Below are 26,953 nucleotides of genomic sequence, written 5' to 3'. Positions count from 1 at the left end.
GGGAGTGGATGGGGGTCCTGAGGCTACAACCACCTTGTGAGCTGCAGCAGCCCCTTGCCAGTGAGGGTGCGGGGAGGGTGGTGGTCAGTGGGGCTGGAGTGGGGGCCCCTGTGTGGTCTGTCTGGTGGGATCAGAGGGTCAGGCCTGCTGACTCAGGCAGCACAACTCAACCTCCATTTGTGAGGTCGAGTGTGATATTACTTATTTTTGTTGTGTTTTTTTTTATCCTCACCCGAAGACTTTTTGCATTTATCTTCAGATAGAGCAGGAGGGAGAAAGGGAGGAAGAGAGAGAGAGAAACATTGATGTGAGAGAGACACATCGAGTGGTTGCCACCCACACGACCCCAGCCTGGGCAGGGACAGACTGCAACTGAGGTACGTGCCCTTAGCGGGAACCGAACCCGGGACTCTCTGGTGCAAAGGCTGGTGCTCCAACCACTAAGCCAAACTGGCCAGGGCTGATATTACTTATTTTTATTCTTAAACTTTACCCTGTGCCTTTTCCTCTTTTTAAACCCTTAGGTTGAAACAAGAAAGAGAACTGATGTTAACTCAGATGAGTCAGGGCCTGGTTGCAGAGCTGACAGAACTGGTGGTGATGGAATGTGTGAGGGATACCTGCTCCCAGGAATTGAAGTAAGTGACGTTCCGAATCCTGCGATATGAGAGGAGTGGTTGGCAGGAAGGAGGAGGGTCATTTAGACTATGGTCAGGCTGCAGCTCAGGCTGGCTGGGTTTCACTTTGACAAGGAGCATACATATCTTTGGATAGCCAAACACTAGAACCCTGTCACTATATGTGTGTTGCCTCCAGAGAGGGCCTCACTTTTACTGTTATCCTCACTGTGGACCCTGCCCTGGGCATGGGGATGTGCTGCAGAAGAATTTACTGGTAGTCTCCCATACCAGGTTATTTACTGTTAGTTTTTCTCAAGTAGAAGATTCTTCTCTTATCTCATATGTTAAAATATTTTTTGGAGCTATCTCACTTAAGAACTTTATTGGTTTCCATGCCAAGCTTCAGGGAAGACAGAGGCTCAGTGGTGTAGGGAAATCTGTCCTCGTGCTTAAGCTCTCGGAGATAGCCCCCAAAGGTGCCGGACTTAGCACTGATCGCAGCTCCCAGTGCAGGTGGGGACGGAGCAGGGAGGCAAAAGTGTGTTAATGTTTCTTTCCATGTCTATTAATTGAGAATCTGTTTCTGTATTTACTATAAGTAAGAGACTTCACAAATGATGGATATATGTCCTTAATCCCAAGAAAAGGGGTGTTAGGAGATAAGTAAACCCAAGACTCATTGATATGCAGGGAACTTGCTCTTCTTGGTTCCGGGAGACTTGGACAGCACCTCACCCAAGAGGGTGGCTATTGGAAATGGGTCTTGTGTTTTTAAGCTACTTTGATTTTGTGACTAAATGTTGATAAAGTCCTCTCTGCTGCCTTGGTTGGTAGAATTTTGTTGTAAAAATCTCTCTTACACATAATGGTTTATCTGAGGTCCATTGCTGTATGACCACAGGCTGCCAGTTAGTACTTGAGACACTTCTAACTGCAAACAACAAATATTGCTGATGAGAAGATGTCTTAATGGTCATTTAAAAACTAAAATTTCTAACCGTTATTTTAAAGAAAAGGTTTATTTCTGGACTATTTCCAAGGGCCCCATTAGACCTATAACCTAGTACCCTATACCACTCTTGTTTTTCTCTGTTATGTTTGTTGTATGGTGATTCTTTCCAGATGGCTGTACATTAAGTAAAAAAAAAAATCTTAAAGCTTCTCTTGCAGCAAAGATGTAATTACATTTCTTTTTGTCGTTGTTAATCCTCTCCCGGGGATATTTTCCCATCAATTTTTAGATGGGGTGGAAGAAAGGGAGGGGAAAGAGACAGAGATTGATTGAGATTAATTGGTTGCCTCCCACATGACCCCAACCAGGGCCGGGAATCCAACCTGCAACCTAGGTATGTGCCCTTGAGCGGGAATCAAACCTGAGACCCTTCAGTTCGAGGGCCCACGCTCTAACCGTTGAGCCAAATGGGCCAGGGTGACGTAATTTCATTTCAATATAAAGGACATGGACTGTTGTACTTTCAAGACAAGCCCTCAGTGTGTGTGGGCCCTGGGTGTGGTGTTTCTCATGCTTGTGGCCCTGTTCCCTAGGAGTGCAGTGGAGACAGACCAGAGGGTCCGCATGGCCCGTTGCTGTGAGGAAGTCTGTGCCCATCTGGTAGACTTGTTTCTCAGAGAGGAGATTTTCCAGACTGCAAAGGAAACTCTCCAGGAACTTCAGTGCTACTGCAAATATCTTCAGAGGTGAGTCATGTGTCCATACTGATAAAAATCCATGCACACAGGAGTCTTTTTACAAAGATTATATTTTCAGAAATTGTCAGTTATGTACATGCATGCGTGAACACCCACGTTACATGTTCCTCCTAAAGGGTATATTAAAGGGATAAGTAAGGAATTAGATTAGAGGGGATTGTTCTGTATTGGCAAATATTTATAGGTTGCTTTCTATCGTTTACCCACTGTGCTAGACACAGGGAGATGGCCATTAAAGAGCCAAGCAAATTACAGCTACATGCAAAACATAATTTATAATGAAAGCATTGCTTAGAGAAATGTATGCAACATATGAGCAGTGTACATTCAAATAGATTCTTTTGGATTTATATATAGTAGTGTAACACTAAAGAAAAGAAGGAACATAATGCACATATGCTCAGCATAGTGGTTACTTATGGAGATGAGAGGGTGTGTAACTAAGCAGGGTCCATGGGCATCATGAGTGCTGCTTTTCAGCCGGATGAAAGGAAGTGGGTGTTTGACTCAATCATTAATCTTTAAACTGGGCATATATGTGTTATGTATTTTGTATGGTGATTCAGTTCATGTAAAATTTAAAATAAGTACTAGTATTCTTTGGCAGTTGCAACCCTATGAAAGGGAACACAGTGAGCAATGAGTCTCTATTCCACGAGATTCTGTCTTTCTCCTCAGAAGCAGCAGCTGCTTATGTACCCACCAGACACCTTATGTCCTTTTTTTGTTGGTCTTAGCACAGCTAGGAGTGTGTTCTCAGCTCTGTGCCCAGCCATTCTTTCCTCTATTTGCTAGAAGGTGGAGGCCTGATTACAGTAGCATGTCAGCTTTCCCAGGTGTCAGTGGCACTATAAATGACCCACCTGACCCCTGTTGGATGGACTCTCACATGAATTTCTCTCTTTAGCTATGAGAAAGAGTACTATAGTAACCATCTTTGTACACACAGTGCACATGTGTCTGGAGATAAATTTCCATCGATGGTGGTTGCTGGGTCAAGGGTATATGTACCTTGTATTTGTATCCATATTCCCAAACCCTCTAGAGAGCGGTCAGCATTAGCTCTTAAGTTCAGTAATGTTTTTGTTTACAACCACTCATTTTCTTCAGGCCTCTCCCATGCCTGAGTTTCTGTTTTTAAACTTTTTTCCCCTTGAGTTTTAATTCCAATTTCTTAGGTTCAGGACTGTTGCTGAAAAAAATTGAACATTGCCAAAAAATGTGTTCCCGTGTTAATGGTGCCAGAGCGTATTTTTGCATTTGTCCCAGTGGTGAACCTTTAACACACCCAGTGATGATATGTTGGCGTGTCCTCCAGGTGGAGGGAAGCTGTCGCAGCCCGAAAGAAGCTGAGGCGCCAGATGCGGGCCTTCCCTGCAGCACCCTGCTGTGTGGATGTGAATGATCGGCTGACGGCACTGGTGCCCAGTGCAGAGTGTCCCATTGCTGAGGAGAACCTGGCCAAGGGCCTCCTGGACCTTGGCCATGCAGGGAAAGTGGGCATCTCCTGCACAAGGTTAGTGCTCAGCTTGCCACAGCCCCTCTTAAGTGCCACCCTGTTCCACCTGTGTGTTTGGAGATAATATAGATGGAGTCAGGGAGCATGAAGACAGACAAGGTGGTCTTTCCTTCCAGTTCTGGACATGTGGTTGCTCTGCCTGCTTTGATTTATATTTTTCCCCTTAAAACACTTGGAGTCCTGGTAATTGAATTTTAATTGGAACTACCTGTTTTCCTGGATGAAGAATATACTATGTCTGTTCTCATTGGTGGAGCCAGAGGTCCATGTGAGCTCACTCCCACTCCGTTTCCTGTGCTTTCGTATTCTTCTGCTTTGTCATTTCTGCTGCTGCCTCACTCAACATCACTCACTGGCTCCCTCTGTCTTCTGCAGCAGCATTTTAGCCACTCCACCTCCCACCCTCCAGTCTCTCCTCTTCCTGGGCTCCCTACTGTGCCCCTTTGGTGTGGCCCTCCCTGCTGATCCTCCCAGTCAACCTCAGCATATATGACTCTGCAGGGCCTTACCCAGGTCTTTGCTTGAGCTATCCAGTGCTGGTTATGCAGGGCTCGGCCTCTCTCTTCAAGCCATGCCAGTGTCACCTTTTGAGACGAGCCTCCCAGTGGGGAGCCTGGGAGAAGGCAGCATGGAGGGGCTGCAGCAGTGCAACGTTTGGTTCTCATGGCATCCCTCGTCTTCTCCTGGGCTGTCACGGGACATTTTCTCTGAAAACCATCTCCAGGGTCTTATTTGACTCCAACAAACTGCAGTCACCTAGATTCCTGAGGCGTTTCTGCATCTGTAAGTGGAGTGGGTGACAGTGCTGACCTGTCTCAGATGCACTCTTTGTGGTCAGGGTGCTCTTCTTTGACCCATAGCAAGCTTGGCACTGGCCTGGTCTCCTCCTAAAGTCATGGCTGCTTTGTTTGTCCCCCACCCCCACTTCCCCAATCCTTCACACACACCCTCTCAACACAGCCCCTGCACTCTGTTCTTCCCTTCTGCCCCCTCCTCTGATCCTCTCTTTCTGTCCTTCACACTGACAACTCCCATAGTGCATCTACAGCCAAGGCTCCTGTAATGTCCTGAATTCCAGATTTCTGTATCTAATTCCCAACCTGATGTCAGAACCTAATCTTCACCCAGTCTGCCCCACTCCAGCCTGCTCACAGGACATCAGCCTGTCCTCTGTGGGCTTAGGTCATACACCTGGACTCACACTCATCATTCTGGAGCACTGCCCTCACCACCTCTGCTGCCAGCCTGTCTGCCTGCCAGCTTCCACCCTTGACCCCTACACCCTAGTGTTCTCACCACCACAATCAAGTCAGGTCACCTTATGTCTCTAGTTGACATCTGTGTTGCTCCTGAGTCCTTGCATGGCAACCCTCGCCCCGCACCCCCCTTCATGCCCCACTGCTCTCCCTGTATTCTCCGCACACACGCCTGCTCCTGCCTTGGCATGGCCATCATCTCTATGTTTCCCCCAGAAATTGTCATGCTGTTTCCCCTTATTTCCTTTAGGCCTTTACTCACATATCATTTCTCTGACCACCCTATGTGAGATCACAGCACACCCTTGTGCCTACCCTACCATCTGCTCGCAGAGGGATGTCTCTCCCCATGATAGTAGGTGTCCTCAAGGGCAAGGAATTTTGTCTGTTTACTGCTGTCTTCCATGACTGGCACAGGGCAGATAATTTTTTTTTTTTAATCCTCACCCGAGGACACCTTTTCCATTTTTTGTTCAGATAGAGTCAGGGAGAGAGAGAGAAACATTGATGTGAAAGGAACACATGGAATGGTTGCCTCCTGCATGACCCCAACCAGGGATGGGTATGAATTGCAACCGAAGTAGGTGCCCTTGGCCGGAATGAACCCGCGACTCAATGGTCCACGGGCTGACGCTGTAACCACTGAGCGAAACTGGCCAGGGCCACATGGTAGATAATTGATGTCTGTGGAATGAACAGGTTTTCTGACTGATCTGCTTAACTGAAAAAATTTTCTTGGTCTCCTAAGTATTTCCCACCTGGAGATACTTACTAACCAGTTCATTTTACTGAAAACATCAGTATACTTATTAGGTTCCTTCCGTGGGCAATGAGCTTGCCTCATGTAGGCAGCTATTGTTCTCTCTTTCTTTGTAGGCTAAGGTGGCTCAGGAACAAGACTGCACACCAGTTGAAGGTCCAGTACTTCCACCAGCAACTACTGAGGTCTGTCCTGCCCTACTGTGCGTGCTGCTCCTACCTGGGGCTTGAGCACCTGCTCACCTGCCTTGCTCTGTTTCTTCTAGTGATGCAGCGTGGGCGCCCCTGGACTTGCCATTCCTTGTGACTGAGCACCTCCCTGGTAGGAGGGAGCATGTGTTTTGGAAGCTGGTGCTGGTGTTGCCCAACTATGGAGAAGAGCAGTCCCCAGGGAGTCCTGGCAGGTCAGGGACGGGTTCCCTCTGGGGGTTTGATGCAGAGAAAGCAGCCTGGGGAGATGGAGCAACTTCTCTGAGAGTGTTGGGCAGTGGAGCGATACAAGGGGTGACTAGGGTGTCACAGCAGTGTGTTCCTCTCATGCATGGTGGGAACACCGATGTATAGGTTTATGTTTGGGTGCTTAGACTTGCAATCTGTTTTGTTTGTGATTTGAAGTTGACACTTTAGATTATTTAAATTTTTATTCTGTAAACTTGGCAGTAGTCTTTGTCCAAAAGCATTTCAGAGTTGATTGTTACTTAATGCTATGCTGGGGTGTATTGCGTAGAGCCTGCTTCATTTTAGAGTCTTGGGGAAGACAGTTTACATTTTGTCTGCTATAGTTCCGTTGTTTTTTTTTTTCCTTAGAAAAAATTTTTTGGCATTTTAAAAAAGAAATCCAAAACATTGACATGGCATTATTTTTAATAACCAAATCGCTTCCATGCTTTAATTAATTAATTAATTTTTTTTACACTAACCTGAGGACATTTTTGCATTTATCTTCAGGTAGAGTGGGATTGGGGAGGGATGGAGAGAAGTATCGATATGAGAGAGACGCATCGACTGGTTGCCACCCACACGACCCTAGCTGGAGCTGGGGACAAACTGCACCCAAGGTACGTGCCCTTAGGAACCGAACCTGGAATTCTCTGATCTACAGGCTGATGTTCTAACATCTAACGCTGAGCCAAACCAGCCAGGGCTGGTTGCATACTTTTAAAGCAACTATATAAAACATGTTACTTTCTTTTCTAACAGCTTTCTTGAGAGATAATTCACATATAAATTTTACCCATTTAAAGTGTCCATTTCACTGGTTTTTAGTATATTTACAGAGTTGTACAACCATCACCATGATCCAATTCCAGAACATTTTTTTTATTTAAAAAGAAACCCCATATCTATTAGCAGTCACTCTCCATTCCTCCCTATGTTCAGCCCCTGGCAGCCACTAATCTGCTTTCTGTCTTTATGCATTTGCCTGTTCTGGACATCCTATATAAATGGCATTATACAGGATGTGGAATTTATGACTGGCATCTTTCACTCAGCGTAAATATTTTCTAGGTTCATTCATGTTGTAGTGAATGTATCAGTCCTTTTTATTTGGTGGCTGAATAATATTCCATGGAATGAATATATCACATTTTATTTGTTCATCGGTTATGGGCATATTTGGGTTGTTTCCAGTTTTTGGCTATTATGGGTAATGCTGCTATGAACACTTGTGTGTAAGTGTTTATGTAGACATATGCTAGCAGTTCTCTTGGTGGTATATACTTAGGAATGAAATTGCTAGGTTGTGTGGTAACTCTATGTTTAAGTCTTTGAAGATTTGCTGAACTGTTTTCCTTAGTGGCTGTACCATGTTACATTTCTATCAGCAATGTATGAAGGAATTAGGCTCTCTGAACACATTACTTTTTAAGCAGGAACATATATATAGGCTAAGGAAAAAGAACATCTTAAAGTTTATCCCTCAAGATAGCTGAGCAAAGAGGAGAGTTGTGGTGTTTTAAAAGTATTTAAATGATTCATTTCTTAAAATAGCTGTCTTCTGGTTTGCAAATTCATTAGGAAATATATGTCCCAAGAATTCTTAAGGCCCCAGGCCTGAGAAATTTGATTCTATAAAACATGTATATTTTAAACTGTAAGGATCTTTTCTATTACTCAGTCCTTTTTAAGTGCTTTAGAATCTTAAATCACATTAGAGTGAACCAGTTCCACGAGCGCCCTCCTCTTACCCAGGTAAATAACCCAGTAGAGTTTGGTCCAGATCCACTTCACAGTAAAATTGTGCCTGTAGACTAGCGGTTCTCAACCTGTGGGTCGCAATTTCTTTGGGGGTCAAACGACCCTTTCACAGGGGTCGCCCAAGACCATTGGAAAACATATTTCCGATGGTCTTAGGAACCGAGACACCGCTCCTCTATTCGTCTCCAGGTGGGTCCGCCCACATGCAGATACGCCCACAGACTTTACAAGAGGAACTGTATGAAAGGGTTGCAGCATTAGGACGGTTGAGAACCACTGCTGTAGACCTACATCTATATGATAGTCCTTTTTCTAACTTCTTTTACTTATAATCTTTATAGTATAGATTTAGAATTGGATACTTTTTCAAGTGTTTTTCTTTTATCCTTACCCAAGGACATTTTTCGATATTTTATTCAGAGTGGGAAGGAGGGAAGAAGGGAGGGAGAGAGAAACATTGACGTGAAAGGACACATCGAGTGGTTGCCACCCACACAACCCAATTAGGGCCGGGGACAAACTGCAACTGAGGTACGTGCCCTTAGTGGAAACCAAACCCTGGTCTCTCCGGACTGCAGGCCGACGCTCTAACTGATGAGCCAAACAGGCCAGGGCTTCAGGTGTTTTCTTTTATTCACAGAATTCTAGCAAATTGGTTGAAAGTCAAGTTCATGGGAGGTGATGGCTCAGATGACACATGCAGTGATGCTGGTGGAATTCAGACACTCACGCTGTTTAACACTCTCAGCGGCAAAGGGAATCAGACAGTTTCTGTCAGCGTGTGTGTAAAGGTAAGTGACGGTCACTTCTGTGATTGTCTTATTTTTTCTCACTCACAGACATCACTGGAATCATAAATGCCTGAAGTGGTTTTGAAAGAATTTGGGAAGCTGAGAAGAAAGTGTCATGTATGTCCTCCTTGTGTCTTGATGACATCCCATGGAACCCTATTGGTGTGAGATGCCAGGCTAGAGTCCAGGAGCACAATGAGCCTTAACTGACTCTGGTCACAGGCCATTTTTAGAACATGGTGAAAACTCAGAACCATCCTGACAAATGCATAGATGCACTTATGTGCTTCTGCACATCATTCAGATGCCCTGTATTTGCCTCTGGTAATCCAAGAGAAATAAGAAACAGAGCATTCCACAAAAATTCAGTGAGCCCTGGCCAGTTTGGCTCAGCGGTTAGAGCGTCGGCCTGCGGTCCTGAGAGACCCGGGTTCGGTTCCCTCTAAGGGCACGTACCTTGGTTGCAGTTTGTCCCCGGCCCTGGTCGGTTGTGCGGGTGGCAGCCACTCGATGTGTCCCTTTCACATCGATGTTTCTCTCTCTCTCTGTTCCTCTCTCTCCCTCCCATTCTACCTGAACAACAACAAAAAAAATTCAGTGACTGTTATATTTCACATGGTTCCTTAATTACTGATATCACTGTTAAAATGGCTTCCTGACACATCCGGTCTTAGCAAAAACCTAATGGGTTTTAATCCTATTTAGTTTTCACTAAACTTGATCCCAGCCTACTACATTGTTCAATATTGGATGTTTCAGGTTACTTGTATTTGTTTTACATTTGAGTTGTCCTCAGTTTTCCATTACAAGTTCTAGTTTTTGTTCCTTATGTGTTTGTACAATACTCACATTAATTGGTTCCCTGAGAGATTCTTATTAATTGAGAACCTCTTTCCACATTAGATTCAAGTTGGCATAAATAAATTTTAGGTTTCAGTGTATGTGGTCAGAAATAAAACCAGATGTGCATCTTATTTACTTGGAAAACAGAAAGTGGGACTTCATTGTTGAGCAGACATAGTGTTGATGGCGGCTGCTCGGGCCAGCTCTTTGAGCCTGGGCATGGTACCTTTCATGATATAGTGACCAGGGACTCCTGAGGGCTGGCTGGGCCGCATGCTCAGGGGAGGGCTCTGTGAAAGTCAGTTCTCTCCCCCATGGACTGACTTGAAGGCCTGCAGTGCCCAGGTCTCTCCTCTTCCTAACCAAGTCACCTTCATGGCATGCCCTGGTCAACTGCATGTGACACTCCAGTCCATATTCCCCTTGTCCTTGGAACCTCTTCAAATTATAATTTGATTATACGAGTTTCGTTTCTTTTGTTTTTCAATTTTAATAGAATTTATTATATTTTCTAAATGTAGAAGTACAAGTATAAAGCTTTTTATATTATTACAATTTTTATTAATTTATTTTTGTTACAGATGCTTCTCCTTTTTCCCCCATTAACACCCTCCTCCTGATCCCCCACCCTCACCCCCGTGTAAAGCTTTTTAAATATAGGGACATAAAGGAAGTATAAAAATGTTAAGAGCCATCTCTGCTCTCAGAATTCAGAGGTAACATTAGCATCATGGTTTAGGTGTATGTTCTTCTCTTTTTTCTTATGATTAAAGTCAAACTTCACCTATTGGACAATTAGTTTATTGTTCCCCTTACCTTTATCTTAAGATTTATTTTATTTATTTATTTTTTTATCCTTACCCAAGGACACTTTTGCATTCATCTTGAGATAGTTGAGATAGAGCGGGAGGGAGAGGGAGGAAGAAAGAGAGAGAGACACCAATGTGAGAGAGACATATCGAGTGGTCACCACCCACATGACTCCAGCTGAGGCCGGGGACAAACCACAACCAAGGTACGTTCCCTTAGTGGGAACCGAACCCGGGCTTCTCTGGTCCGCAGGCTGACGCTCTAACCGCTGAGGCAAACCAGCCAGGGCTATCTTAAAATTTTTAATCAAAGTAATACTTGCATGTAGTTAAAAAGTCAGATAGCACCACATGACTTATAATCAGAACCAGTGGCCCCTGCCCCCTTTTTGTCCCTTTCCCCAAGGCTTGGTTTCTCTTGTGTTTCCATGTCCCATGCTTACACTGCTGTTTTTCAATTGATCTGCGTTAGATTTTCTCCACTGACTTCCCATTAAAGTAGGTGTATTATTTATTGCTGCATAACAAATTATCCCCAAACTTAGCAGCTTAAAATAACAAACATTTGCCTGGCTGGTGTGGCTCATTGGATTGAGCATAGTCCCATGGACTGAGAGGTCCCAGTTCAATTCCCGCTCAGGGCACATGCCCAGGTTTCGGGCTCCATCTGTGCTAGGGGCATGTGGGAGGTAGCTGATCGATGTTTCTCTCTCACATCGATGTTTCTGTCTCTCCCTTCCTCTTTCTCTAAAACATATTTTAAAAAATAAATAATCATTTTCCCTGTCTGGTATGCTTTCTCAGTGGTCAGAGCGTTGGCCCGCACACCAGAGGATCTTGGGTTCAATTACTGGTCAAGGGCACATACCTAGGTTTCAGGTTCCATCCCCAGCCCTGGTTGGGGTGTGTGGGAGAGGCAGCCAATCAATGTGGCTCTCTCATATTGATGTTTCTTTTTTATTTATTTATTTTTGAGGGGGACATATTGATGTTTCTTTCTCCCCCTCCCTCCCTTATACCCTCAGGAGAGGATTAACCAAAAAAACACAGTAAATAACAAACATTTGTTAACCTCATGGTTTTTGTGGGTCAGAAGTCCTCTGGCTCAGGGTTTCTCACAAAGTAGAAATCAAGATGTTAGCCAAGGCGTAAGTGAGGGAAGGGTCTCTTCTAAGCTCACTTGTTGTTGCCAGAATTCACTTCCTTGTAGGCTGTGGCCAGAGGCCTCCTCAGTACCCTGCCATGTGGGCCTCTCCATCAGGCAGCTCACAACATGACACTGGGTTCCATTAGCTGAGCAAGATGGCAGTCTCTGTGTAATCTAATCCTGTCACTTATGTCTGATTGTGTCTTTTAGAAGTGAGTGACTAGGCCCAGCCCACACTGAGGGTGGGATTGTACAAGGGCCTGAATACTAGGAGGTGGCATCTTGGGGCTATCTTGGTGGTTGCACACCATGCTAGATGAGGAGACACCTCTTACACCATGGCCCCACTCAGCCTTCCCCACCTTCCTGGGGTGGCTCCATTATTACTTTCTATTACCTCAGTGGGGTCACGTTTTGATGGCTATATTTTGCTATTTCCCCAGAACCAGCAAGTGTTCTGTGACTACATTTATTGTTTCTGCAAGTAGTAGTTGCCTTATGTTATCACTTAGTAGTCTTATCTGTATCTCAATTTTTACCCAAATGTGCCATCAGATGGGCTGTATATATATCCTAGTGGAATTTTCCATATGCTCTGTCACTTCACCTTATCCTTCCAAGAAAGTGTCATCTTCTTGCTCCTCTCTGGGCTGATAGCATGTCCCAGAGTGTGGCTGCCACTGGGGTCCAGACCAATAGCGTATTGCTCCTTCACCGGCAACTGTTGACTTGGGGTAAATTCCTTGTGTCACCTATGGATCAATAGTCTTACTTATTATCCCTGTTTTACTTATGGGAAACTGAGGATCAGAGAATTTAAAATAAATTGCCCCCGGCCTTATAGCTTGAGGGTGAAGTGAGTTTATATATAGAGTTCTTGGAACAGGGCCTGACACATACCAAGTACTTAGTCAGTGCTGCCTGGACAACAGCAGCAATCCATTTTTTTGGTTTAGCCTCTTGTTTGATGGAACATATCTCCATTTTCTGCCAAAGAAAGGATGCACAGAAGGGAGAATGTTTTGAGTCCTTGCTTGTCTGAAATGTGTTTACCTGCACATTTGCTTTACAGAGTAGCTAGGTTTGTAGAATTAGGGGTTGAAAGTTATTCTCCTTCCAGTTTTGCTTCACTGTCACCTCGCATCCAGTGTTGTTGTTGAGGTGTCTGAGACTATTCCTGTTTCTCTTTGGCCTGGTTTTGTTTCTCTTTGGCCTGGTTTTGTTCCTCTTTGGAAGCTTGCTCTCTATCCCATGGCTCTGAAAATCCACTCAGGTGTGCCTGGGCTTGGGGGGGTCCTTACAGGTTGGAGACTCTTATTTATTTATTTACTTATTTATTTATTTTTTATCCTCACCTGAGGACATTTTTGCATAGAGCGAGAGGGGGAGAGAGAGAGAGAAACAGCAATGTGAGAGAGACAGATCGACTGGTTGCCACCCACATGACCCCAACCAGAGCAGAGACAAACTACAACCGAGGTACATGCCCTTAGCGGGAACCGAACCCAGGTCTCTCTGGGCCGTGGGTCGATGCTCTAACCACTGGGCAAAACCAGCCAGGGCAGGTTGGAGACTCTTTTTTGGCTTCTGATATGTTTTTGCATCTTTATGACACATGCTTTTCTTTCTGTTTTCTCTTGAACCCTGATTAGACATGTTGGATCTCATCAGGTGATTCTGAGCTTCTTATCCTTTCTATCCTGTTTTCTGTCTTGCTTTTTTATAGTGTTCTGGGAGATTTCCTTGACTTTATATTCCAAATGATTTTTATTCCATATATATTACTCATTTCCTTTTTCTTATCCTTATTTGACATACCACCTTGTGACTATTTTTGAATGCATGATATTATGTCTCTGAGGAAATTAGGATTTTTTCTAAGTTTTCTTGCATTCCATGCCTTACCTGTTTCCTTTGGGTTTCTTTTTCTCTGTAATTCTAGTCTCTTATATTGGATGCTTTCCTCAGACACCTTATTTGAGGCTGTCTGCCATACCCGAGAGAGGCCCTAAAGGGCTGGCCACAAGTTCTGTGTTTAGAGTGGGGTGGAGGGTAACTGAATGTCAAGACATCCTTTTTGGGGAACCTCCAAATGTCAGAATCTGGGTATCTACTCCCTGGCCTGTTTGGTTTCTCTGGACGGGACTCATCCTGTCTCCCACGGCAGCTGCTGGTGCTCTCAGTGTAAGGTGAGGGTCGGCCAGTATCATATACCCTCTACTGTGCCTGGGGATGCCCCTGTGACAATCCTCTCAGGATGGAACAGACCCCTACCTAGTGTACAGGTTGTGTGCCTAAAGGCCACCTGCAGGTGGGTGTTATCAGAAGTTTCTTTAATGACCTCAGGGCCATTGCTCTGCATATGACTTATCCCTCTGGACCCTGAACCAGGTCTTTGGTTCTTGGTGCCACAGGCCTGGGTGCTCTCAGCTGGCCTGGGTCTTTCTGCACCATGTCTGTAGCCCCTGTGGTATAGCTTCCTCTGCTTCCCCAACCCAGTGATTGTTCTCATCTCTGCCATGTTTTCTAGAAATGGTTTGAAATCCCGTTTTACTGCTGACTTGCCTTCCCTCTTTTCTGTCATTATGGGCTTACCTGTTTTTGTAACTCTTTAAGGATAACTGATAAGATGAAAGTAACATGCTCAAACACAGTAAGAGCTAGAGGCTGAATTATCTGTTAATCCACCTCTTTCTGGCACTAATTCATGGCCTCATGGAGGGAGGTTGGCTCAAAGCATAGTATGATTTGACTGGGCTTACTCTGCGGCTGACGTTCACTGCTGCTTGTCCCCTGGTTCGACCATCCTGATGGTCTGGGTGCTGTTCCAGGTAGCCCATGGTGCTCTCAACGACAGTGCCCTTGATGTTGTGGAGATTCAGAAGGAGCTCCTGGGAGCTAGTGGGCTCATGCTGCTGCTTGCCCCCAAAATGAAGAGCGAGGACATTGCAGAGGAGGATGTGTACTGGCTGTCAACGCTGCTGCAGCTCAAGCAACTCCTGCAGGCCAAGCCTTTCCAGCCTTCGCTGCCTCTGGTGGTTCTTGTGCCCAGCCTGGGAGGCGACGCTGTGGAGAAGGAAGTGGAAGATGGTTTGTGAAGGCAGTCTTGTTTATGAACCAGCATGTTCATTAAATGGGTTGAGACCCGGGTCTGAGGAAGTGCTGGCAATGCAGCATCGGGAGTCGGGACAGCAGCCACTATGGTGGCTGGGAGCATGGCTGGGCGGGGTCAGTGCAGTGAGATGTGTTTGTTCATATGCAGACTAAGCAGAAGATAGGTGACCTCCATCTGTTTCTTTCTAAGGTCTGATGCTGCAGGATTTGGTTTCAGCTAAACTGATTTCAGATTATACCATTATTGAGATTCCTGATTCAATTAATGATTTACAAGGCACAAATAAGGTAAGTTTTTATCACTTTTAAAGGTTCAACCAGATATTTCAGCTTTTACTTTTTTGCTCTGTTGAAGTTAGTATATATTACTGCTTGTATTTTTATTTTGTTTTTGAAAGGTAATCTTTTAAACATACAAGCAGAAATTAAAATGAAAGACAAAACTTGTCCATAATCCTTCTATCTGCAAAATATGAAATTGTTCATGTAAGTTTTTTAGAGGTTTTTTTTTGTAATTTTTTTTTTTTTTTATCCTCACCTGAGGACATTTTTCCATTTTTTATTCAGATAGAGTAGGAGGGAGAAAAAGGAAGAGAGAGAGAGAGAGAGAGAGAGAGAGAGAGAGAGAGAGAGAAACATAGATGTGAAAGGGACACATCGAGTGGTTGCCACCCACACGACCAACCAGGGCCAGGGACAAACTGCAACCGAGGTACATGCTCTTAGCGGGAAGTGAACCCAGGTCTCTCCAGACCACAGGCCAACGCTCTAACCACTGAGCCAAACTGGCCAGGGCTTTTAGAGGTTTTATAGTTATGGATTTAAAATGTGACCATTCATGTCTTAAATCTATCTGAAGCTCAGATATCTAAATTAATTTTTGTAGGGTAGTTCTTAGAATATATGAAGAAATAATGTTATCAGAAGTTCCTTTTAAAAAGGAAGTCTATGCTGACATGTACGTTTAGAGAAAGAAGTGCCAGGAATTAAAAAGTAAATATAGGAAGAAAGATAACTATAGGATGTGAACGCATTCAGGCACATAATGAAGCTGTTAGTGCTTCAGAGAATTGGAAGATGTGGTTGCCCTTTCTACATGGTGAAGAGGATGTGCAGGGGTGGTTTTCTTCAGGCCCAAGACTTTCCAGCGGGTGATCCTGCAGCCCTACCTCAGGGTAGGGTGGGACTCAAAATCCCTCTCCTAGGCTCCCTGCTGTAGGTCTACAGGGCCCTAGGAGTCCAAACTCCACTGCAGCAGAAGCTTCTGCTCCCCTTCCCAGTGTGGCTGAGAAGCTGGTGCTTCAGTGGCACCTGGTGTGGCAGCTGTGGGAGGGGACTCCTTCTGAAAAAGCATGACTTGTTTAACCAAGTCTCTTCCAATCGTCTTTCCTTTTCAGGTTTCACAGGCTGTGCAGTGGTTGGTCTCCCACTGCCCCTGTGCCCTTGACCTTTGCTGCCAGACCCTCATTCAGTATGTGGAAGATGGGGTTGGCCGTGAGTTTAGTGGCCGGTTTTTCCATGACCGAAGAGAGAGGCGTCTGGGGGGCCTGGCCTCACAGGAGCCTGGCGCCATCATTGAGCTGTTCAACAGTGTGCTACACTTCCTGGCTTCCGTGGTGTCCTCCGAGCAGCTCTGCGACCTGTCCTGGCCTGTCACTGAGTTTGCTGAGGCAGGGGGCAGCCGGCTGCTTCCTCACCTTCACTGGAATTCCCCAGAGCACCTGGCCTGGCTGAAACAGGCTGTGCTGGGCTTTCAACTTCCGCAGATGGACCTTCCGCCCCCAGGGGGTATGTGCTCATGCTGAGAGGTGCTGACTGGGGATGAGTGTAGCGGGCGGCTGAGATCACCCATTTTCTGTCTTACTGTAGTGAGACTCTGGCAGGTATTGAGCAGTGGTATGAGGTTCTTACGTCCTTTACTCTATGCCCCCTGTCCCCATTCTGTATCCAGGTGCAGCCTTTGGGTTAAGGAGTCAGTGCGCCGTTTTTGTGAAATGACAGTTGGCCCTTCACCAACAGAGCAGTCTGTGGGTGTCTGCTGATCCCTGAGAGGAAAGTGGCCTGCAGTGTTGGGGGAACACTGACCCAGAGGAATAGATGGCAGGTCCTATCCTATCTGCACCATAGGGTATGGGGTTGAAGAGTGTGGGGACCATGCAGTCCTGTCCCCACGTTGCTGGCTCTGCTGGGGCCACAGCACTCAGTGCTGACTTAAAGCCAGTGTTCCTTCTTTGTCAAAGAAGCCTTGGTTCTGTGGCTCTGGCTGTGCCAGTTGAAACTTTTGGGCTGTTCTGATGCATTCTCCAGGTACCCTTGGCTGGGCGTGGAGGCTGCCCTTCCCTTGTTGATACTGTTAGAAAGGAAGGTGGCTGTTTGCTGTTTATGTGGCACAGCATGGGGTTTCCTTTGAGCTGCATGGAACAGAGGCCTCAGGTGCCCTTTTAAATTTCCGGGTGTGGTCATCAGTAGGTCTAACAGATGCTTATTACTGAAGGAACCCAAAGGGAAGCAAAGCACACAGTGCAAACCCTTTGTCAGTGTGCCCCAAGAGAAGTCATGACCTCGCGTACCAGCCTCACCTGGGTCCTTGTTAAAGTACAGATTCCTGGGCATGTACAATTAGAGTACCTGGCGGGGGACACTTAGTTGTGAGTTTTGTCTAGGGAGACTGGGTCCCTTGTCGAGACATGGGGAGGGAGATGCTCTGTTCTGAACAGCTATGGTTTATTGTATTCACATTGGAGAATAGACGTCTCAACTACACAGTTACCTTATCCTAATACAGAGTGGAGAACATTTCACGTAGACGTCCACCTGTACTTTGGCCAAACCTTGTGACTCACGAGGTGCTTTCTCTAGCTCCCTGGCTTCCTGTGTGCTCCATGGTTATCCAGTATGCCTCCCAGATCCCCAGTTCTCGCCAGACGCAGCCTGTCCTCCAGTCCCAGGTGGAGAGCCTGCTCCAAAGAACTTATGGCAGGTGGAAGAGCCAGAACACCTCTGCTGGCTGTGGGGCAGGGCCCCCAGTTGCTGAGATCCCGTGGGATGATGTCATTTCCTTGTGCATCAACCATAAGCTGAGGGACTGGACGCCCCCCAGGCTTCCTGTCACGTCAGGTAATTAGCACTTGGCACTCTGGGGATGGCTTCTCATGAACATGACTGGTCCAATTTCAGCAAAGAAAAACATTTATTTGATATTTTTCCCTTTTCCTGTGGATTACCACCCTTCCCTTCCTTAGGACTCCCTCCTTTAAGCCAGTGACTTCCAGGTGACTTGTAAACATTGGGAAGAGCTAAGATGGTTCCAGGAGAGTCAGGAGGACATACCTCCCTGAAATGGGCCCCCTAAGCTGGCTCTGAGTTTGAGACAATTGTGTAGCCCTCAGTAGTTGTGCTGGCCATACCACAGTCTGGGTATGACTTGACTGAACCTTGAATGACGCCATGGACACTTGGAGCATGTTTGGCTCAAATGGGAGCCATGTAATTATGTGACTTCAATCAGAGGGCCTTGTTCCTAAGTCAGTGAGTATAAGCAAATGTCAGGTGGTCACCTGTTGTTCTTCTGATATTCTTATTTGTTTTTATGTTATTTTCTCAGAGGCACTGTGTGAAGATGGTCAGATATGTGTTTATTTTTTTAAAAATCATTTGAAGATATATGATGTTCCTTTGTCGTGGGAACAAGCCAGAATGCAGACGCAGAAGGAGCTGCAGCTGAGTCAGGGGCGGTGAGATATGTGTTCAGTGTGTGTTTCTGTGGTCCCTCCACACAACAGAGCAAATCCTGTTCTCTTCCTCCGTACACAGACATAAATCCGTGTCCTGTGCACAGAATCCAGTCCACTGTGAGGAGATTCTGACATATTTGAACAGGTCATTCCCATATATTTCTGTTTTTGAGCAGAAAAAAGCAGGCATCTCACTTCATTTATCACATGAACCTGACCCTGAAATCATAACATATCCAGGAGAATGCAGACAAAAGAAAGCTGAACTCTCATTTACAAACCTGGTTCAGAAATACTAAATAAAATGTGAGCACATCCAATCTTGTAGTGCATAAAACACTCACAAGTAGGCTTTACCCTAGGATAAACAGTGTCAACAAGAGAAATCTATTCATGTAATTTGGTGCCATGACATAAAAATAAGTGATCATTTTAGTAGTTATTGAAATTTTTTTTTTTTTAATTTACATCCATTTCTGCTTAAAACATTTATATCCATTTCTGATAAAGTTTGGGTAAAAAAAAAAAAAATTCTTAGCTTGATAAGGCTATCTGTCATAAAACTGCCAAAAAAAAATTATGCTTCTTGGTAAAACATTAGAAATACTAAATTCAAAACCAGCCTGAGCTGCCCCTGATGTCACTGTTAACTGTTGTCCTGGAAATATTGCCCAGTGCAGGGATACAGATGGCATAAATATCGAACAGAAGGAGAAACTGTACTTTCCAGAGAGTAAAGTTGTCAGTTCAACAGTCACATCCTTAGAATCAGAATTCAGGAAGGTGATAAGATAGATTGACCTACAAGATACAAAAAGTCTCATTCACAGCAGCAACACACCTGTGACATGAACACTGACCAAGAAAGGCACTAAACCTGTGTCAAGGGAACTCTGAGGGCCTTGAAGGTGCAAAGAAAACCTGAATAAATGGGACAGGCTACCCTTGCTGATGGGAGGACACAGCCTATAAAGTTGTCAGTTCTCAAACTATAAAGTCAGGGCATTTCTTTTTTTATCCTCACCCGAGGACATTTTTCCATTTTTTGTTCAGGTAGAGTGGGGGGGGGGGGGGAAGGAACAGAGAGAGAGAGAGAAACATCGATGTGAAAGGCACACATCGAGTGGCTGCCACCCGCACGACCAACCAGGGCCGGGGACAAACTGCAACTGAGGTACGCGCCCTTAGCGGGAACCGAACCCGGGTCTCTCAGGACCGCAGGCTGACGCTCTAACCGCTGAGCCAAACCGGCCAGGGCCATTTCTTTCTTTTTTTTTTTTTTTTTTTAATCCTCACCCGAGGACATTTTTCCATTTTTTGTTCAGGTAGAGTGGGAGGGAGAGAGAGAGAGAGAAACATCGATGCGAAAGGGACGCATCGAGTGGCTGCCACCCGCACGACCAACCAGGGCCGGGGACAAACTGCGACTGAGGTACGCGCCCTTAGCGGGAACCGAACCCGGGTCTCTCAGGACCGCAGGCCGACGCTCTAACCCCTGAGCCAAACTGGCCAGAGCCCATTTCTTTTTTAAAATGTTTTTATTTTAAGGGTGGAAGGAGGCGGTGGGAGGAGGGGCCAGCGGGCTGTGGAGGACAGGGAGGAGGAGGAGGAGGAAGAGGAGGGGCCCGGGGTAGGGGCCCTCCTCCTTCCTTTGGCCCCTGCTGCTTCCCTCCAGCCCTCCCAGCAAACCCCTCTCACCTCCACGGCCCCAGGCCCCCGGGAGCCAAGTCAGGGCATTTCTAATAATCCCAGAAGATTTTTCCCCTTGTTTTTGACAAGTTAATTCTAAAATTCATTAGTATGAGAAATGTGTAGCAATTATGAGAACATTTTGAAAAAGGGTAACAAGCAAGACCTCCTCTGCCTGATGACAAAACATAATAGTTAAGTTATAGTAGGCAAATGGATCAGAATAGAAAGTCCAGACATAGAACCATATGTGAGAAAAGTACCATGCCAAATTAGAGGGAGAGGACAGACATTGGCATCTGTTTAGAAAAACCGTTAGCTCCACTCTCTCCCACTATTTGTAAACAGTTCTGGATGGACTTAACAGCTGAATATAAAAATGAGAACCTCACTAATAATAGGGGGCAATAGAGATCTGTTGATAATCCAGGGATGGGATGCAAAACTCAGAGTAGAGATGCTTCAAGAGCCCAGCTGCCCAGGAGATCAGCAGCTCCCCTAAGGCAGAGCCCGGCAGAGGCTGGGCTCTGTCCGAGCCCTGCACCTGACCTGAGGGAAGCCCTAACCATTAGGGAAGCTGGAAGCAGGAAGAGGGTGGGTCTCAGGCTCTGTCTGCACCCACATCTACCTATTGCCTGAGAAACCCTTTCTCCCTCTTTCCTGACCATAGCATTTCAAAACATGTCCTTTCAGTTTCAGAACAAAGTCTTTTAATCCTTCTGCAAACAAGTTTCCCACTCCATTACTTCATGTGCACCGAAAAGGGAAGAGGAGTGCAGAGCATGGCCAAGAGGGGCAGATTCCCAGCACAGAGGATCTGATGCGTGGAGCCTCTGCCCAGGAGCTCCTGGCCCAGTGTCTGTCCAGCAGCCTGCTACTGGAGAAAGAGGAGAGCAAGAGGTGAAGCCTGTTCCCTTCTGTGCATTGTGTCCTTAAGCCGCTTCATACTTGAAAGTTAGTCTTTTGGCATCTCTCCCTATCTTGGCCCCATTTCCCTCTCTAGTCACCATCCTTGTTTTCTGCTCCCTTTATAGTAAACTCAAAAACCAGTGATTCCTACTTCCCCAGTTTTCTGTTTTCTAGTCTTTTCCTTTAGCCCTTTTCTGCCCCTCATGTCCACTCTGGTTAGGATCACTGCAGCCCCCACACAACTGAACTGACCATGAACTCGAGTCCCCAGCACCATTCCACACCTTTGCTTCCTCCCTTCTGGCTCCCAGAATGCCCTTAGTCCCTCTCCTGCCCTGTTGGCCACGCTTCCTAGGCCACCCCTTCTGATTCTTCCTCTTCCCTCAACTGCTCCCTCAGTCATTCTCTGGACTTTGTGTCTGTGGCATTTGTACTTACTCCCTGATGATATCACTTAGTTTTGTGGATTTTAAAATAACATTAATATTCTGGCAACTCCAAATATATATCTCAAACCTGAGTTTTTTTTTCTGAACTGCAGATTTGAATATCCTGCTGCTTCTCTGATAGCCATTTCAAAACTACATCCCAAATCCAATTCCCAGTTTCCCCCCAACCAGCCCTTCCTATAGTGGTCTTCTCAGTTGAAGGTAGCTCCATCCTTCTTGGTGCCCAGGCCGAATGCCTTAGAATCATCTCTCCACGTTTAGTCCATCCGCAAATCCTATTGGCTTTATTCAAAATATATTCAAAATTGGACCATTTTTGCAGTAGGCCATACTCTAGTCTCAGCCAACCCAGTGTGAGTATTTTAAGTGTGAAGCAGAGGTCATATTACTCCTTAGCTTACAACCTTCCAGTGGCTTCCTCTCTCACCCTGGATCAAAGGCAGAATCCTTAAGAGGTGGGTGAGGTTTTACATGCTCTGCCTACCATTTCCTTTCTGACCTCTGCTCCTTCCTCCAACACGCCAGGCAGTGCGTAGCCAGGCCTTTGTGTTCCCTTTTCCTTTTGCTCAGGACTCCACAGCCAACTCCATGGCTCACATTGCACTCACTTCCAGTCCCTGCTCAGATGTTTACTTCTCAGTGAGGCCTTCCTTGCCTGTCCTCCCAACCCTCCCTGTCTCCATATCTTTGCTTTGTCTTTCTCATCTTCAGACCACATTTCCATTGTCATGTGTCCTTTCTGTTTCCCCTCACTAAAATATAAGCTACTTAGATCTGGGTCTTCTGTTTTGTTTCAGTGCTGTATCCCTAGTACCTAGAATGGTACCTAGTGGTACCTAGTGTTTGGTGGGGCTTGATAAATATATACTGGAAGAGTGAGTAATTATACCATGTTTTCTTTTCTTTTTTTTAAATATGTTTTTATTGATTTTTTTTTAGAGAGGAAGGGGGAGAGAGAAACATTGATGTGAGAAACATCAATCGGTTGCCTCCTGAATGCTCCCTACTAGGGATCGAGCCCAAAACCTGGGCAGGTGCCCTGACTGGGAACCAGGACCTCTCAGTCCATGAGATGATGCTCAATCCACTGAGCCAAACCAGCTGGGCTGTATCATGTTTTCTAAAAGTACATTTTTCCCAGGTCTTTTTTAAAATTTATTCCTCACCTGAGGATATTTTTCTACTTATCAGATAGGGAGGGGGGGAGGGAGGGAGGGCGAGCGAGCGAGCGCATTGGTGTGATAGAGCCATATCAACTGGTTGCCTCCCGCACGACTCAACCAGGGCCAGGGACAAACTGCAACCTAGGTACGTGCCCTTGACCGGAATCGAACCCATGACTCATTGGTCCACAGGCCAACCCTCTAACCTCTGTGCCAAACTGGCCAGGGCCCAGGTCTTTTTTAAAAAAAGACAATATGGAGTGGACAGCTCTAAAACATTAGGTGGCAATAGGATATTATTTAGAGTTAGTTTTAAATTGTAAACAGCAGCCCTGGCCAGTTTTGCTCAGTGTTTTAGAGCATTGGTCCATGGACCAGAGAGTCCCAGGTTCGGTTCCCACTAAGGGCACATACCTCGGTTGCAGTTTGTCCCTGTCCCTGGTTGGGGTCCGTGTGCGTGGCAGCCACTTGAGGTGTCTCTCTCACACTGATGTTTTTCTCTCTCTCTTCCTCCCTCTCCCCCTCCTACTCTATCTGAAGATACATGCAAAAATATCCTTGGGTGAGGATTAAAAAAAAAAAGAATTAAGATACAAAAATTCAAAGTAAGCCAGAGAAAAAGCAAATGAGAGAATTGTGAGTAATGTTAAGTAACATAAAAACAATTGTTTTTGGATAAATGCCACCTTTCTCATTAAGTATAAGTTGGATTTATAAATTAAAGATAAGATACTAATTTCTGCTTCTTAATTGATGTCATAACATAGTTCTGTCCTTAGTAAAAAATAAAGCTTTAAATAATTTAAAGTATATATGTAGAGAAAAAGTGAATGATATTTAAATTTTGCTTCCTAATGCTCAAATATTTCAGGTTTGAAGATCAACTCCAACAGTGGTTGTCTGAAGACTCAGGAGCATTTGCAGATTCAACTTCCCTTCCCCTCTACCTTCCTCAGACTCTGGTGTCTCAGCCTCAGGCTATCAGACCTGTGATGAAAACACCAACAGCGTCTAGCCCACAGGTGAGAAGAGAGTACATTTGGCATTTTTATCAGAATTAGACATAAAATGTCTGGAAAAGAAGTAACTTTTGATTCATCGTATGATGTTATGATGACCAGTAAATTATTAGCTTAAATTAGATCTTTTCTTAATCTGTCAGTTATAGAGGCCCAACTAATTCTGAGTTTCTGCTTGTTAAATGAATGAAGAATGGAATGGAAACATACTTAAGAAATTAACGAAACCCATCACTATGTGATGACATTAAGTAAGGGCCTGAGTAGAGTAACAGCTCATGAGTGTCTTCTGTTTATGGAGCACAAACCATGGCATCACCCAGACCTCCCTTTCTGGGATTACCTTTCCCTGAGCAGGTTAAGTTCACAAAAGTCAAGGACCTCAACCAAGTGTGTAGAGCTGGTCAGTGCAGAGCTACTTTTCAAAGCCCGACCTGACTTGCTCCGAAGCTCAAGGTCTTTTAACCCCACCATCCTTGCTTCAGTGGTAAAAGAAACAAAACCATAGTTTTTTTTTTAATCATCCTCACTCGAGAACATTTTTCCATTCTTTGTTCAGATAGAGTGGGAGGAAGAGAGAGGAACAGAGAGAGAGAGGAACATCGATGTGAAAGGGACACATCGAGTGGTCGCCTCCCGCACAACCAACCAGGGCCGGGGACAAACTGCAACTGAGGTACGCGCCCTTAGCGGGAACCGAACCCGGGTCTCTCCGGACCGCAGGCCGATGCTCTAACCGCTGAGCCAAACCGGCCAGGGCCAAAACCATAATTTTAATCATAGTTAATGCAGGACGAGTAAAAAGTATACTCCTGGACTGGCTTTAGGAACTCCTTCATTAGGGAAGAAAAGCAAATTAAGATGACATACTGTTTCTATTTATCAGTTTGGCAGACAAATTGAAATTTTTTGTAACCTTTGACTTAATAATTCTGCCCTAAAGAAATTACTGTAGATGACAAAAATTAATGTATTTTTATTCACTGTGGCATTAATTATACTGCATAAAAGTGGAAACAAACGGAATATCCAAAGATGAGAGTCTGGTTAAGCAATTACAGTACATATGATGGAATAGTTTGTATTCCTTGAAATACAAACATTATAAAAATGACTGACACTGGAAGTTGTTCATAATAGAAGCAGCAGAGAAACATTCCATGTGCAGATGATACTAGCTGTATGTATATGTGCTGGAAGAGGCCGAAGGATCTATGATAGATGCCAAGAGGGGAGTTTGTTGAGCCCAGCATGCCCCAGATGAGATTTCTAACATGGGCCCAATCTGATGCCTTTAAAGAGACTATATCTTGGTTTATGGATATCACAAAACTATTTTTAGTTTCTTTTTTATCTACATAGAACAAAAGGACAGGAGAACAACTGCAGTTGTCAGAGGCAACAGGCACATCTCTGACTGAACAGCTGAAGCATCTGGAAAGGCTGATCCGAAGTTCAAGGGAAGAGGAAGTTGCCTCAGAGCTCCATATCTCTGCACTGTTGGACATGGTGGACATTTGAGCTGCATACTTGAGAGTGGGAGGGTCTCTCCAGAAGATTTTCTGCTTTTATTAAAAATAATCTTAGTCTTAATGCTTGATGCTCTGTTGGAAATTTGATTATTAATCATGCAAATAAAACATTGAATGTCTAAGGAGGTATTCCCCAGTTTTCAAAATAGTGGGCTGTTTCCTCTTATGTAACATCTTTTATTTTGTTTTCTTTATCTCTGACTGTCACCCATCAACATGCTCTAAGGGAGTTTGCAGTTACATTTCTTTGTGTAACAAGTCATCATTCATTATCTCAGCAAAGTTGCAGTCCTAGATGTGCCAGACATCAGTAATGCAGGCCCACCTGACTCACATCTGAAAAAGCCAACAGTATATGTACATAGCTCTCTGAGGATGTGCATGGGGCATGTTTCTGGACTGGAAGTGGGGAATTAAGGGGATTGGCTGGAGATGACAGTATAATTTCTGGAGAGGAGTGCAAGGGTAATAGTTGGAGAGAGTACCTGAGGGTGTAATGAAAACCTGGAGGTGCCAGTTTGGTACTGTTGCCAAGAGGGGATATGCCAGACCACAGAGACCCTTGCTGCCTTATTCTGAATGCTATGGGAACCAGCTGTTAAAAGATATTAGTGACTTGCCACATTTTTTTTCTAATCCTCACCTGAGGATATTTTTCCATTTATTTTCATATAGAGTGGGAGGGAGGGAAAGAGAGAGAGAGAGAGAGAGAGAAACATCAATTGGTTGCCTTCCACATGACCCCAACCAGGGCTGGGAACCAAACTGCAACCAAGGTACATACCCTTGACTGGAATCAAACCCACAACTCTTTGGTCCACAGGCCAATGCTCTAACCTCTGAGCCAAACTGGCCAGGGCAAAAATTTTTTTTTTAATGGTATATGGGACCCTGGCCAGTGTGGCTAGGTTGGAGTGTTGTTCCTTGTACTGAAAGGTTGCAGGTTCAATTCCTGGTCAGGGTGAGGCAGCTGATCAGTGTTTCACTCTCACAGATGTTTCTCCCTCTCCTTTCCTCTCAAATCAATAAAAGCATGTCCTCAGGTGAAGATTAAAAATAAATAGCCCTGGCTGGTTTGGCTCAGCGATTAGAGTGTTGGCCCTCAGACCAAAGAGTCGTGCGTTAGATTCCAGTCAAGGGCACATAACCTCAGTTGTGGTTTGGTCCCCGGCCCTGGTCAGGGTCATGTGGGAGGCAACCGATCAATATGTCTCTCTCACATTGATGTTTCTCTCTCCCTCTCACTGTGCCTAAAAATAAATGGAAAAATATCCTTGGGTGAGGATTAAAAAAATAATAAATATAGCATATTGGGAAGGTCAGCAACACAATGCAGGAATCTTAAAAGGGGGGTGCTGCAGCCATCCAGGTGAAAGGAAGGATATAATCCTGAGTTTGCTAGCAGTTGTGGAGAGAAGGGATACATTTGAGCTGTATACTGAAAGGTATTAATAGACTTGGATGATGGCCACCAATCTTAAATTGGCACTCAGCATTTCCCTACTATAATCCTACCTGCCCTAGACTCTCTGAGAAGAATTTTCATATCTTCTCATTCTCTTCAAACCTCCAACATTCCTAAATATAGACTGCTTCCTATTTCACTGAGAAAACAGAAGCAAAGAATAGAACTCCCTTATCCCACTACCATCAAATCCACCACTTCTCCATATCAAACACTATTCAAGTAT

At 45.1% G+C, this 26,953-nt stretch overlaps 1 protein-coding gene across 3 annotated transcripts in view; it reads left to right on the top strand.

Moving 5' to 3' along the window:
• Positions 1-25,376, top strand: part of LOC118617115 (minichromosome maintenance complex component 3 associated protein) — a 51,685-nt gene extending 26,309 nt beyond the window's left edge. Inside the window, exons 16-29 of one of the 3 annotated variants that reach the window (XM_036242735.1) lie at positions 525-638; positions 2,166-2,318; positions 3,649-3,846; positions 5,982-6,050; positions 6,131-6,268; positions 8,704-8,854; positions 14,485-14,743; positions 14,958-15,055; positions 16,165-16,555; positions 17,627-17,884; positions 18,372-18,501; positions 20,884-21,090; positions 23,583-23,733; positions 25,093-25,376. In XM_036242735.1, the coding sequence (XP_036098628.1) occupies positions 525-638; positions 2,166-2,318; positions 3,649-3,846; positions 5,982-6,050; positions 6,131-6,268; positions 8,704-8,854; positions 14,485-14,743; positions 14,958-15,055; positions 16,165-16,555; positions 17,627-17,884; positions 18,372-18,501; positions 20,884-21,090; positions 23,583-23,733; positions 25,093-25,251 (2,476 nt within the window). In that variant the 3' untranslated portion in view covers positions 25,252-25,376. The remainder of the gene's footprint in view (positions 1-524; positions 639-2,165; positions 2,319-3,648; positions 3,847-5,981; positions 6,051-6,130; positions 6,269-8,703; positions 8,855-14,484; positions 14,744-14,957; positions 15,056-16,164; positions 16,556-17,626; positions 17,885-18,371; positions 18,502-20,883; positions 21,091-23,582; positions 23,734-25,092) is intronic. The other 2 variants (XM_036242736.1, XM_036242737.1) reach the window with 2 other exon arrangements.
• Positions 25,377-26,953: the final 1,577 nt, after the last annotated feature.

The sequence above is a fragment of the Molossus molossus genome, unplaced genomic scaffold, assembly GCF_014108415.1.
Source record: "Molossus molossus isolate mMolMol1 unplaced genomic scaffold, mMolMol1.p scaffold_m16_p_5, whole genome shotgun sequence".
Classification (NCBI taxonomy): domain Eukaryota; kingdom Metazoa; phylum Chordata; class Mammalia; order Chiroptera; family Molossidae; genus Molossus; species Molossus molossus.
This window is presented reverse-complemented; position numbering and strand designations above follow the sequence as displayed.